The 14,974-nt window shown below is 36.2% G+C and overlaps 1 protein-coding gene across 1 annotated transcript in view; it reads right to left on the bottom strand.

Annotated features, from left to right (window-relative positions):
• The window catches only part of KHDRBS2 (KH RNA binding domain containing, signal transduction associated 2), an 811,868-nt gene that overhangs the window by 198,849 nt on the left and 598,045 nt on the right, over positions 1 to 14,974 (bottom strand). Inside the window, exon 6 of the mRNA XM_001364943.4 lies at positions 12,415 to 12,613. Coding sequence (XP_001364980.1) covers positions 12,415 to 12,613 — 199 coding nt within the window. The remainder of the gene's footprint in view (positions 1 to 12,414; positions 12,614 to 14,974) is intronic.

Below are 14,974 nucleotides of genomic sequence, written 5' to 3' on the forward strand. Positions count from 1 at the left end.
ATTCTAACTGGTTGTCCCCCATGCCTTGAATTAATTCCTTCATTCTCCACCTCTTGGCTTCTCTGGCTTCCATCAAGTTCCAGTTAAAAATCTCATCCACTTAATTCCAGTGCCTTCCTTCTGTCAATTATTTCTTATTTATACTATATATAGCTTATTTGTATGTATGTTTGTTGTCTCCTCCGTTATATTGTGAGCTCCTCCAGGACAGATTATCTTTTGTCTTCTACTGTATCCCCAGAATACGGCACAGAGGGGGCATTTAACAAATGCTTATTGACTGAGACTATATTTCCATGCATTTGGTAAAATCTGGAATTTTTTTCCTCCCATATTTCCATTAATTGAGTTTTTTCAGAATTCAGTTTATTTACAGACTATTCATTTAGACTTTCCTAATTTATGGAAATGGAATAATCCTTCCTTTTTAAAATTTTCTTAGAAAACATTGATCTATCCTTTAGTTATATCACAGTATATCTCATATTTGTTTGAATTCATGTTATCTATATATTAAATATGTTCTTTGAGAATGGTATTAGGACAGAGTATTTTTGGTAAGGGTTGGTGCATTTGTTCAATCACTTAAATAATAACCATTAAATAAACACCTACTATGTGGCAGGAATTGAGCAGAATTTTAGGGCCTCAAAACTTAAAGTGACAAAAATTCTGTCTTCAATAATCCTCCATTTTATTAAGGACATATCTCATGCACATAGACTTTTTTTTAACATATAGGATATATGGGGTTATCTATATATCACAACAAAACTATTTTGACCTTTTATCTACAACTTAGAGTATATTTCCCTTTTATAAACTTACCTTTGTGGTATTAAATTATAGATTTATGGTGGGAAGTGTTTAGGTTTCCTTTCGTTTCACAGGAACAATCTGTGCATTAGCCCCTCTGGGAGGTTATCACCTAACTAGGACCCAGACATCCTCAAAGCCATATGAACAAAATCTCCAACTTCAACCCCATAGGGATGACTTCCTGGCCCAACATAAACTTTTGGTTGATGTAAGTGTACCTCTATGGAATGGCTCCAGATAACAGGGTAGGAGCTTCCTAAGGCTTCATGCATACCTACAGTTAGAAAAAAATAATAAAATAATTTGGTGGAATAAAGTGAGTCATCCTAGAAGAGCAAATAAAGATGGGCTGGATTTGTATTACAGATGTCAATTCATCATCTTTGGTTACAAACTCAATCTTCCTTCAAACTTCCTTATTGCTGTGGAGGGTACTCTGTCTTTCCAATTACCTCAATTTGCCATCTCAGTGTCATCCTAGACTCCTAATTCTCCCTTGCCCCAGCATATAAAATTGCTTCCCAAATCCTGTCATTTTTATCTCCATGACATCTTTCATATCTGGTCATTTCTTTCATTTTACATGGCCACTTCCATGATTTAATCCCTTAGAAATTATTTTCTAGTCCATCAATTCTCAAAGTACAGAACTCTGGGGATCCATGAGACCTTTCAGGGAGTCTGTTAGATCAAAAGTACTTTCATGGTAATTGTAAGATTTTAACTTCTAATATGGCAAATAGAGATGAATATAACCCACTCAAATGAAATCTGTTTAGGGTATTCTCAATAAGTTTTAAGAAAAAAAATTTCCTAAAACCAAAACATTTGAGAATTACTGGCCTGCGGGCAGAGTATTGATAATAACTTCCCGTTTTGTCTTTTTGCCTCACATCTTACCCCTCTCACATCCATTTTCTACACAAAATCCAAAGTGATTTTCCTGAAGCACAGGTCCAACTCTCCCCTATTCATTAAGGTTCTGGGGCTCCCTATTGACTCAAGGACCAAATACAATTTCATCTTTTTAAAATTTTCCTGATTTTTAATTTTTGAAATGCAGTGAATAATTAGTGTAGGAGACCATTATTTCATTTATAAATAAGTAAACATATGGAGCTATTGATGTGTACAATTTTTTTTCTGCTAAAGATTCAATGTTTGAAGATAGCCATAGAGGATTTTTAAAGTCCCTTTTTTCACTGACCCACATGATCCATTGAATAGAAAATCCTATGATTCTATTTATTTTTATCTGTATATCATACCAAAAGAAAAGGGAACAGAAGCAAGTGGTAGCCATATTATGCCACTCCCCCATAGAGGTGGTACAGATGGGTAGAATGTTGGATAGACTGTGACAATGGTAGAAATAGCAGCATGAGGACTGGGAATACTAGAGTGGTAGTATTTGCATCTAAAACTATGGCAGACTGAGGTTGGGGTATGATGCCACCCTCTGACTCAAACATCTGCTTTAGGGGCCTAGAAATGGGAATGTGTTTTCCACAGGGGCTAACTAAGAGTTCAATTTAGTTTGTCGAATAGGCAAAAACTTCTTTTTCCTATGTTTCTGAATTATTATATTCACCAGTGCAAAAGTGAAGCAAATTCCCATTTTGACTGGTTATTTTATTCCAAAGGATATATTATCCAAATGCTTTATTTAACCCAGAAGCTGTGGAAATACATATAAACACAAGATAGGTATTTTTCATTGAGATTCCCTTATTAGGGATTTACCTCAAGAAAGACTAAGGGTTATATACAACAAATATTCACAAAAGCACTGTTTGAAGTGGCATATAACTGGAAAAATTGGTATATGCAATAAGTCATATATGAATTAAATTGAATATTAATGTCATAAGCAAATGCATAATTGATGTAGTGGAAAGTTAGGTAAAATAAAAAAGTCATATTCAAATACTATAGTAGTTAAAATAGATTAAAAATAAATTGGAATCTTTGTAATTATAGTTTAGTCTGACAAAAGTTGAACAAATATATTTACATTTTATTGGTGGAGTTAAGAGAAATGTATGATTTTGAAGATAAATTTTAAAAATACTATCAGGCATGGTTAGTTTGTTGGTTATGTTTGCTGAAATACCTTCTACACACACACACATATCTAAAGTAACATAAAACACAATGTAACAACTTATTTAATGTTAGGCTAGGTGACTTCAAAGTTTCTCTTTAGCACAAACATTCTATAATGCTTTTCTGATTAGGAAGTTGTCAAAGGGTGGTCAAAGGTCTTTAATTTAGTTTCTAACTTCCAGTTGTAAACTTCTGATAAGCTAAATATGCACTCTCCATCCCTTAAAAAAGGACAGGTTGAACAATATTTTCTTAATTAACAAAAGTGTCAGGATTAATTATATCTGTAGAAGGATAGATTTTTCCCTGGGAATGATGGAAAATTAGAATTGAAATTATAAGGGAAAATAATTTGACACAAATTGGTTTTTATGAAATGTAGAAACATTTAATATAAGCAGGCTAGATCAAACTATGCTTTAATAGTGGTCTTTATATTAATTCTTCAAAGCGGAGACAAGAAAATAACATTATTTCCATATTGAAATAATGGCAATAGGGCATCTTCAGTGTCATCAAAGAGATTAATGGATACGGATGGTAAAGAGACCAGCTTTGCATTCAGTTTTGAGTGCTATGTCAAAAAGGTGAATGTCCCTGTGCTAATAAGATAATAGGCCCCAAGAAAGGCAATGTCTGATGAAAAGAACTTAAAGTCTTCAAATTATAAAGAAATAGTTAATATAATGAAACACATTTTCAAGGGAGAGGGAATAAACATTTTATAGCACCTATTATGTTACAGGTTTTGTGCTCAATATTTTATTCTTATTATTTCATTTGATCCTCACAATAACTCTACAAGGTAGGTGCTATTATTATTTTTGTTTTACAGTTCAGTAAACTGAGGCAAACAGGTGCTAAGTGATGTACCCAAAGACATCAAGCTTATAAATCTCTGAGGCTGGATTTTAACTTGGGCCTTCCTAATTCTGAACAAAGAACTCTAGACATTGCACCACCTAGCTACTTCAAAAGATGGCAAGACCTGATATTTTGGAGAAATGCTCCTTAATGATAGCGACTAGTTTTTGTTTCATTGGCATGAAGATTTCTAGGATAAAGACATTCCCTCCACGGATGCATTTCATCAACATCTTTAGAGGTTATAGTTTTAGTGATTTGCATAGAAAATTCAAGTTTAAGTGACTTCTCTAAGGACATCTGACATTCTTGGTATGTATCAGAAGCAACAATAGTCCAGGTATTTCTGGACCTGAGGACAGTTTTCTTTTCCTGTTACAAGATGTCTCAATAATTCTTATAATAATAGAATTATCCTTAACTTCAGGGACCCATCTTAGTCAAATATCATAAGACTCTAGCCTATACTGAGGTATCATAATATAGTGGAAAATAGATATAATGTTCAATGGTGATGTAAATTTCCATGTAAATATAGTTATATATACAACGGAAATAAGTTTGCAAAACTTTTGATAGAAATATGGAGTCAACAGACATATAATCTCGAAATCTTAAATAAAACTTTTTCCTCTGGGAGATGACTAATTGGTTATTTCACAAAAAGTCACAGAGTGTGGCACCCCACAGAATGTAATATAGATTAGGACCATAATCTTTCCTTCCACAAAAATGTCAGAAGCATTGATTCCCATTATCCTTTAATTCAATATTTGCCTCTCCTTACTAAAAATTGTATTGTACACATGAAATGGAAAGTTGGCATGTCCGTACTCATTTATGGAACTTTTAAGGGCTATTGATTTACCAGTGAATTGCGGCATTCTTTCATTGTTCCTGGAAGGAGGCTGCTTGAGACTGAACTAGACAATAAGATGGGTCAGAATGCCAAAAGTCTTAGTTAAGAGTAATGAAAAGAAAAGCTTCTTAAAAAAATTTCAGAATAAATTCATAAATTATGTTAGCATGATTGATTCTACTTGGCCAAAATTTCTTGTATAGGGTTAAAATTAATTTTAATCATATCCTTACCAAATGTGTTGTTCTATATTAGTATATTTTATTGGTTTTTATATTAACTGAAGGAGAAAATATAAAAAATAGTAAATCATACACATGTATTTTAAAAAAGTATAAGTCTCACTTCTACCATTATGCTGCTTTTGATGATTAAAAATTATTAACATGCAAATCAAAGGAAATATTAAATTTTTCAAAAGTATTTTGTAAGGAAATAAGATGCAAATGTAAACTTCTGCATTATACCATATTCTTTCCAAAATAATACATATAATAATACAATTATACATCTAATTATTCCATTAAATCATAGGGTTAATCTAACAGATATTATGGCCACAGGTAGAGCAGTTAGCTGGTGCAGTGGATAGAACACTGGACTTGGAACCAGGAAGACTCATGTTTTTCTGTTCACATCCAGCCTCAGATATTTATGAATTGTGTCATCCAGGGGAAGTCAGTTAGCCCTATTTGCCTCAATTCATCATCTATAGAATGAACTGGAAAATTGCATATCACTCCAGCATCTCAATTGCCAAAAAAATCCCAAATGGAATTATGAAAAGTGTGACACAATGGAAATGATGAGATAACACTGAATATCAACAGGTATATTGCACTTTTACTAAATGTACCAAAATAACCCATGACATTTATTTTCTGTTCCCTAAACCAAACTTACTCAAGCTAGATAAACTTATTTCAAGCAATGGTAAAAGATAGCTTGACAATCTTAAAATCTTTGAGTTATCTTCAACTTCTCCCTCACTATCTTCCCCTATAGAGTAAAACAGAATGTCTTGTTAATGTTGAAATGTTATTTATGATCATATCTCTAATAGCCATCATTTCTTGTCCTAACTTATTTACTTACTACTTAGAGTAGTTCATATCCTCATTCCCTAAAATCTTTTTTTCCCCCTATTAGTCACCTATCTGATTTTCTTGCTTCAGCCTTTGCTTTTCATACACAGAGTTAACAATGAATCATCTTCTTAAAATGGTTGTTGGCATATATAACCTACTTTGTTTCCTACCTCTTTAAAAACAGAATCAGGGGACCTCAGAGCTACAGGAGACTTCACTACCTGCACTAGAGAAGGCACCACTTGACAAAAAGATTTTATATGTATATATATATATATATATATATATATATAACCACACACATACACACATATGTCTACATATATAAACACAGATGCACACACTTATAAACTATTTCTTGTTTGTTTCTATTTATCAGTTCTTTCTCTGGAGATAGATTTACACAAGTCATTATTCAAACAATATATCTCTTGCTGAATATAATGTTCCCTTGGTTCTGCTTATTTCACGCTTCATAATTTCATGTAGGTATTTCCATGTTTTTTTTTAATTAGCCTGCTAATCATTTCTTATTATACAGTAGAATTCCATAATAATCATAAGCCATAACTCGTTTGAACATTCCCCAATTGATATTCATTCCCTCAGTTTCCAGATGAATCTACTTTTAAAAATCATTTTCCTATTACATAGAAAAGCTTGAGAATTATCTATTTCATGAAGCATCCTGTGATCTCCCCACAAAGAAAAAATCCTCCTTCTTCCAAACTCTCCTTTCTTACTGGTATCTCATATGTACCCTTTTCATTTGTATCTCTATTACATATGTGTCCTAAATTGTAATTATTTACTTTATAGTCCCCTGCACTTAACATATTGATTGGCCTCTATTTAATAGAGGTTTAAAACATTTTAAGATTGTTTACATTTTTTTGAAACTCAGCTAAATACTAAACTAATTTTCAGCTCCATTTACAGTAGAATGCTTCCTTGGCAGGCAAACAGTGTATTTGATTATCTGTATACCTGCTATATGCTCAAAACTTTAATACTAAGACCCTCAGGGGGAATGAAAAATCTAAAATGAGAATTCTTTGGTAGTGTTAGTTAAAATGAGGGGAACTTTCCTATGAACTTCATTATAAAATAGACACTGGTTGGATTTTGCAATCAACTTAGTATTTTGATATTATTTTTGTTATTGAAATACTTAAACTTTTTTTTAATTTCTTATAGTGAGATCAATAGTCAAAGAATAGACCTAATAGTCAGGAATTCTTGGCTTTTTACATTGAATTGCTATATACTTGAACTCAAGGATTTTTCCTAATTAATTGCTAGGTATCTGGGAATTTCTGATTAGGCCTTTCTCTTCTTTTTTTAGGGGTTAGGGGATAAGTGTACTTTATTACCATCTGCATATTCAAGCACAAATGATAGTTGTTGTTTTGTTGTGTGTTGATCATCTAATACCAATTGATATTGTACTACATATATGACACTGAATTAAATTTTGTAGGGATTGTTATAATGTAGGATAAGATCTATTATTTCAATGACTCTTTAAATAAATTATATCAGACAGACTATTAAAAATAAGATGAATGTTTATTATAAATAACTATTATAAATATCATCCCTAAGACAAAGCACAAGTAAAAAGGGTGAACAATTAGAAAACCCTTTCATTATAATTTTCTTTTTACATATCTATTGTAAAGTTAGCTATTTTATAATTTCTTGTTTTATTAAGTATGTTTGAATTTTGAAGCATATATATAAATATATATACATACATGTCTACATAGATATATACATATATAATTTCAAATAGGTTTCATTTTATTTTAGAGGGAAACCAGATCAGTCAAATAATTTAATGTACTGATAACTGGGATTGAGGAATATAACCTGACATATTAGTAAGCATTTTACCCTTCCCAAGTGAAATGTAACTATAGCATGATTATTGAAGACATAAACAGTTAAAAACACTAATTTTTTATTTTTATGTATTAAATCAGGGATCAAGGAAACCATAGTTTGAGGGACAAATATAGGCCACTGTCCATGTTCCTATGGTCTGCAGAATAATCTCTAGGCCATATGAACACAAGAAATGGAATAGATTTGGTTTGTACATGGCAGTTTGCCAACACCTATGTTAAATTAATATTGTACTTTAATATTAGAAAATATAAATATAGTTGAAAGAATTGGGACTTGGAGTTTGATGACATGAGTTTTAATTCTAGCTCTGATACTCCCTAGAAGGCAGTCCTTAAGGTCATTAATCAAATTGAATATATAGTTTTTTTAATTGTAAAATAAAAGTATTTTTATCTAATGGGCTCTTATGAGAAAAATGCTTTGTAAATATAGAAAATATAAACTGAGTTATTATTATCATTATTTGTAATAAATATACTGTGAGCATTCACACATAATGGGTAGTGCAGATTATATTCTATCAGTTAGATGGATGTGATAATGGCAATAGAGTTGTGGATTTGCTGTCAGGAAGAACTTGTTTCATTGTAGACAGTTACTAGGTATGTGATTCTGGTCAAAGAGTGAAAAGGAAGGAAAAAAGCATTCATATAATACCTACCATTTGCCAAGAACTGTGCAAAGCACATTTTACAAATATCTTGTTTGATACTAACAAGAACCCTGCAAGAAATGTTCTATTAATATAATTTTATAGTTGAGGAAACTGAGGCAAACATAGGTTAAGTGCCTAGCCCAAAACAATACACCTATGAAGAATATGAGGTCACATTTGATTTCAAATCTTTTTTTAAAAATAAAATTTCTTTTTACACATTTATACAATTTTTAATAATCATTTTCTGATTTTTTTGTAATCCATGCTCTCTCTCTCTCTCTCTCTCTCTCTCTCTCTCTCTCTCTCTCTCTCTCTCTCTCTTTCTCTCTCTCTCTCTCTCTCTCTCTCTCTCTCTCTCTCTCTCTCTCTCTCTCTCTCTCTCTCTCTCTCTCTCTCTCTCTCTCTCTCTTCCTCTTTCTCCTCCCCTGTAAATTCAGGTCTTTCTGATTCCAGACCCAATACATCCACTGAGCCACCAGCACCTCTTTGATGCTCAGTTTACACCCTAGTAAAATGAACTCAAAAATACTTTTAGTATTTACCTCAAATATTTTTGGCAGAACAAAACAGATATTGCAGGAAAAGTGTTTTGCAAACATTAAAGCATCATATAAATGGCAATTATTTTGTATTAAATGTCAAAATGTATACATGGTTCTAAATGAGATAGAAGGAACACAGAGATCAAAAGAAAAAACACTAAATTATTATTTTTGTTTTTAATAATTGCATGAACAAAATAAATTTGGGGTGTAATGATTTGAGGAAGGATCAGTGAAGGAAAAAAGTATTTTTTAAGCTACTAGAGGAAGTTCTCAGAAAGAACTGTTCTTTGTATGATTATATACTTTGAATGATTAGATACTTTTTCTGGCTGAAATGAGTTCATAGGCAAACTGGCAGAAAATAAAGGCTATTATATAGTGTTGAAGCAGTTTGAGAGATGTCTACATGACCATTGTTAGCTAAGAAATCTTCTCAAAGAATGGGTTCAAAACATCTTTTGTGTTTATTTTCAAAAGTTTTCACCCAGCATCTAATGCAAACAACTACTTCAAATGATTTAAAGTTTATGGAAAGATGATTTCCTATCATTTTTATCTTTGGGAAGTTTTCACTTTTTGGAAAACAAAAGATATTCAAGTTTCCTTAAAGTAATTAGCTCTAGCTTTATTTACTATAAATTAACACTTTAACTAGAGAAATATTAAAGTTCTTTCTGGTCAATGCCTAAATAGTGGCAGAGATATTAAGGACATTTAATTGGAAAATCACCTATGTAAATCAATATATTAACCTATTTTTACCACATGCTATGTTAGGGTCCGGGTTTTCACCCACCACCAAAGAAGTCCACGAGCAATACAAAGCAAGGAGAAAGCCTTTATTGGGAACACTGATACGCGCATCAGTGGGAACCTCTACCATCAGAGTTCAGAGTTGCTTCTGATTGCAATCTGATTCTGATTGCTTCTGACAGGCTGGGCTTTAAATACTTTTCTGTAGGCACGGTTTTCCAGCCACCTTATCTATTACATACCATCCTTGGAATTTTGCCTGCATGTATGGCTCTTATCTGCTTCCTACTATTCTATATTGTTGGGGTCTCCCTGGCCTGCTGTTTGACATATTTGTTGGGGTCTTCCTGGCCTGCTGTTTGACATATTTGTTGGGGTCTCCCTGGCCTGCTGTTTGACATATTTGTTGGGGTCTTCCTGGCCTTTATCTGGTACCTGCTGCAGTTGGGGTTTGGCATATTTATGGTTCTGACAAACTTCTCAAGGCTAGCCAGCTTGTTAGGCCTTCCTGTTTTCTCAAGGCTGGTCATTTTGGCCTCCCTCATTCCCAACTCCTTTTTCTTTTAGGAGGCAGAGGGAAGGCCCACCCATTGGGGCAGCTTGTAGCTCTCGGCTAGGGGTCTGTACTGTTGTTGAAGGGCCAATACCTGGATGGCATCCAGCTGGTCTTTCATGAACCGAACAAGGCTGTTAAAGTTACAGGGGCCAAAGGTCAAGAGTAGGGTTAAGAGTATAAGGGGTCCTAGAAGGGACGTGACTAGGGTGGCGAGCCCGGGAGAAGAGCTGAAAAGGTGGGCGTACCAGGGGCTGGTAGTTTCTCCCTCCTTCCGCCGGGCTTCTAGACCTTTGCGTAGCTTCCTCAGGGAGTCCCTCATAATTCCCGAGTGGTTAACATAGAAGCAGCCTTCCTCCCCCAGGCTGCACAGAGGCCCCCTTCCTTAAGGAAGACGAGGTCCAGGCCTCGTCTATTTTGAAGGACCACCTCGGCTAAGGAGGCACGGGACCTCTCAAGGAAGTTAATGGTGGATTCCAGCCTAGTTATGTCCTCATCGACTGCCTTGCAGAGGTGTTGGTACCCCTGAGCCTGCGTGGTGAGGGCGGTGATGCCCACCCTCGCCCCTGTTGCAGCTAAGAGGGTGGCTACAGTGACGGCAATGGTGACAGGTTCTCGCCTCCATCGCCCAGACAATATGTGGTCCCATGTCTGGAGGAGGTCCTGCTCAGCGTAGGAGGTCACTCGGGGCACTATTGTGTCAGGGGTGCAGCACTCGCGCGATCAGTGAGGGAGCTGGGGGAGACGCAGGGCTGTAGGCCAGAGCGGGAATATAGCCAGTGCGCTCCTGCAGGTGGGATGAGGTATCTCTGGGTTGAGGGATACTCCGTGGTTGAGCAGAGGTGGGGGTCGGGGTGGCTGGATTATCCCGCTACACAGTTGCCAGGCCCGATCATTGTACAAAGGGTTAAGCCATGGCCCGGTTTCCAGGGCCCGTGTCACTCCAGCGGCACTGCAGGGGGTTTTCTTCCCGTGAGATGTCACAGGAGGCATTTAGGCCGAAGGCCTCGTAATAGGGTGGGGAAGCGACTAGGCAAAGCCAGCAGGGTTCAGTGAGGTTAGGTGAGGAGTAGTTGAGGGCTGAAAAGGAGGCTTATAGTAGGGAAAAAGGGGGTTGCCCGGTACCGGGTGGCGAAGGGAATCTCCAGGGGCAGGGGTGGAGCTCAGAGGCCACGAGGGGGTGGTCTTTTGCGGGGAGGGTGGAGTGCTGGCCTCCTGAGGGAAAGGAGGCCTTGCGAGGGGAGGAGGCCTAGGGGTTCTAGCTGGAATGGGGTTTATCACAAGATTGGGACCCACTGGGTATGAGGGGAGGCCTAGGGGCTCTTTTTTGATCAGGATGAGCCCCCCTGGGTCAGTTCCGGATACATATGCCCTAAAATCCCAGGTCCTCCCTAGAAGCCAGCCCTGGTCCTGGGAATTTAGGATAGTTATATTCAGGGACCGGCAGTTCCCTGGCTTTGATACGACGCCACCGCCCATTCCACTGGACCATGGAATCACACCGCAGGAGCTACAGCTAGAGTCCTGGTTTTTTATGTATGAGAAAGAGAGAGAGAGAGAGAGAGAGAGAGAGAGAGAGAGAGAGAGAGAGAGAGAGAGACAGAGAGAGAGAGACAGAGAGAGAGACAGAGAGACAGAGACAGACAGAGACAGAGAGACAGAGAGAGAGACAGAGCCAGAGACAGAGAGAGACAGAGAGACACAGAGAGAGACAGAGAGAGAGAGACAGAGAGACAGAGAGAGACAGAGAGATAGAGACAGAGAGACACAGAGAGAGAGATAGAGAGACAGAGAGACACAGAGAGAGACAGAGACAGAGAGACAGAGAGACAGAGAAAGAAAGGAGGGAGAAATTTATTTCAACCTTAACTGTGTTTGAACAGAACGTGAAGAGACACAAGGGATTACATTGGTCTTCCCACCTTGAAACATTAGGATTTCATGTAAGTTACATAATGAAAATCTTGGTATGCCATCTAGTCCTTAATATTAAGCCAATTATACCTAACTGCAAAGCACATTAAGCTTGCAAAAAATAAAGCTCATTTTAAAATGTTCTAATGATTTAAATCACAACCTTTTGGACTCTTTATCACATCAAATACACTTCTCTAAATCCTGAGCGATGTAAATGAGAATCAAGTACAGGCATTAGCTGATCTATTCTTAGCATTTGAATGTCTCTGAGGTCCAGGATATTTCATGATTGCTCAAATAATTTAGCTGATAATAATGGCCAGGGTCTTAACTTTACTTACATATTCTTCATAGGCTTCATGGGCTGGGGGAGGGGGTGGCCGGTATCCTGGAACAGCTGGAGCTCCCCTTGCTCTAGGAGTCGGAACCCCTCTTGCTACTGGGGGTACTGGAAGAGCACCACGTGTCACAGTTGTCCCCCTAGGTGCTGGTACACCTCTTCCAGGTGGTGGGGGAGGAGGAATTGCACCACCACGGCCCCTAGAAGGAAAAACACACACACACAAACATATACTAATGATACATAAAGGAAGAGGGAGCAAGGGCTATACATAATAGAATGTTATCCAAAATGTCTAGAATGATAAGAACACAGAACTAGAGTTGGAAGATGTCTATGCAATCCAACAAATCATATTATAAATAAAGAAACTAAAAGTCACATCTATGAAGTGACTTGTACAGAATCATACATGGAGTAAATAGAATTGAGAATAGAATTGAGTGCATTTTAGTGCTTTAGTGCTTTTTTCTTTTCTTTTCCTCCTCCCACTCCTCCTCCTCTTCCTCCTTCTCTTTACTTTTTTTCTTCTTCCTGCTCCTCTCCCTCCTCTTCTACTTCAGACTGAATCTGTCCTGTCTTATCCGAGGCAGAAACATACTCACAATATCAATGCTATTGCTGAATAACATCAGAGATTTAGTCTATTATATTTGTGATATGGCCCAGATTGCTCCATCTGCCCTTTTTAGGCAGCCTGATAACACCTTACATTCAAGGTATTGCCATATTAATGCTGGATTTAGTGGAGAAACTCATTAATTTAGCATGCCACAGCTCAGAACTTCTGAACTCAACTAGGCTTAGCCTCCCAATGGCAAAAATTACAGGGTTATCTCACCACATCAGCTCTTTCTGAAGTACCCATCACAGCCATTAGGTAGCTGAAACAGGCATGGAATTCCTTTCATATAACATGGAAAACAAGGTACAGAATTATCACATCTTGTTGATCCAAAACTCGTATCTCTATCTGGCAGACCTAGGCAGGGTAAAACGTAACCAAAGCCTTGGCTTTGTAGTCAGTAGACCTGCATTAGAATTCAAATTCTGACCATAATCAACTATATGAGTTTGGAGAAAATTATGAAATCTCTTGGAGCTTTAGTTTCCTCAGTTATAAACTAGGAATAACAATATTTGCACTATATACTCTGCGCCAGCTGGATGCCAGGGTCCTCCAAACCATGGGTGGCTGTGCTGCCCTATGCCCAGCCCCCATCCCTATTTATGCACTGAAAGCATGACCCCCAATATTTATTGTCACCCAATGAAAAGCCTCTTGGTCTTCTAAAAAAATTGCACTATATTTGTACTATATACTTCAAAGGTCTATGGTAAGAAAATCATTTTATAAACTTTTTCAAATATAGGAAAGAGGTATTTATTAATACTATATTATCTGTTCTACTATGTATAGTTGGAAATTCTTGAATCCCTAAAACTACATTACCCAAAATTCCCTTCTGTATTACCCAGAATCCTTTCCCCTTTTCCTGTGTCCTCACATTTGTGTGATTGGTTATAAACTGGCTGTAACTTCTCTCTCTTCCTCTTTTTATTTTTCTCATGGCTTAAGTGAGTTAGTGCCCTTTTAACCCTAATTTTTTTTAATAAATCTTATAAATAATAACACTTGAGTTGTAGTATATTCATTTTAATATTTACAACTATCTATATACTTAGTGATCTGCCAAAGTCATGTATCTGTAGTTCTAGCCTTGGAGATGGATCCTCCTTTGGAGATGGATCCTCCTCCTATCTAACAAAAGCAATACATTTCCTATTGTCAGCCTAGACATGTGCTTTTATCAGCAAAATCAGAAAAGTTTTCACTACAGAAATTTCCTCAAATAATCCAAAAATAATAACTAGCATGCTATTTATAACTTAAGAAAATTGCCTGGATCTGAAAAAGTTTATCAATATTATCCTGTATAAATGATGGGAATGGACTCATTAATTCATTTCTTATAAACTCTGACTCTGGTCCTCTTTCCATTATACTACATTGCCTTTTACACTTTACTAAAGTTTCTAATGATCGATCAAACAGAGTAAAAATTACTTTGTCACATTATCCTGGGATACATTTGCAATTATCTGAAACTTCAATTTAATTTTACTTCCTCCTAGGGGCTTTCTTTGCTCTAAGTCACTATCCAAAAGTACAACTTGAACTAGAGCTCATCTTATTGTAACCATGGTACTGGGGAAACACATAAGCATATCACACTAAGAAAATGACTAAATGCTTTTTTATTATTGGAATGATCACAAAGGCTACTTCAATGAAAAGCATAAGAACAAATGGTATTAATCAAATTTTATGATATTCAGAAACCACTGAAAAGGTTTAGAATTCTTCTGAAATATGTGAGAAAGTCCAATTATATTTTCTTTTCATTTTGTTTCAAAGGATAGCCTCCATTTTCTCATTTGTGCAACTAGGGAGTTTGACTAGATGATCTATCTATTGGTCCTCTCAAGCTTTGAAAAGTCTATTGACTCAGAGAACACTGGAATATTGCATACTTATTCTACCTTATCTGCAATACCTT

Source organism: Monodelphis domestica, chromosome 2 (genome assembly GCF_027887165.1).
Source record: "Monodelphis domestica isolate mMonDom1 chromosome 2, mMonDom1.pri, whole genome shotgun sequence".
Lineage (NCBI taxonomy): Eukaryota > Metazoa > Chordata > Mammalia > Didelphimorphia > Didelphidae > Monodelphis > Monodelphis domestica.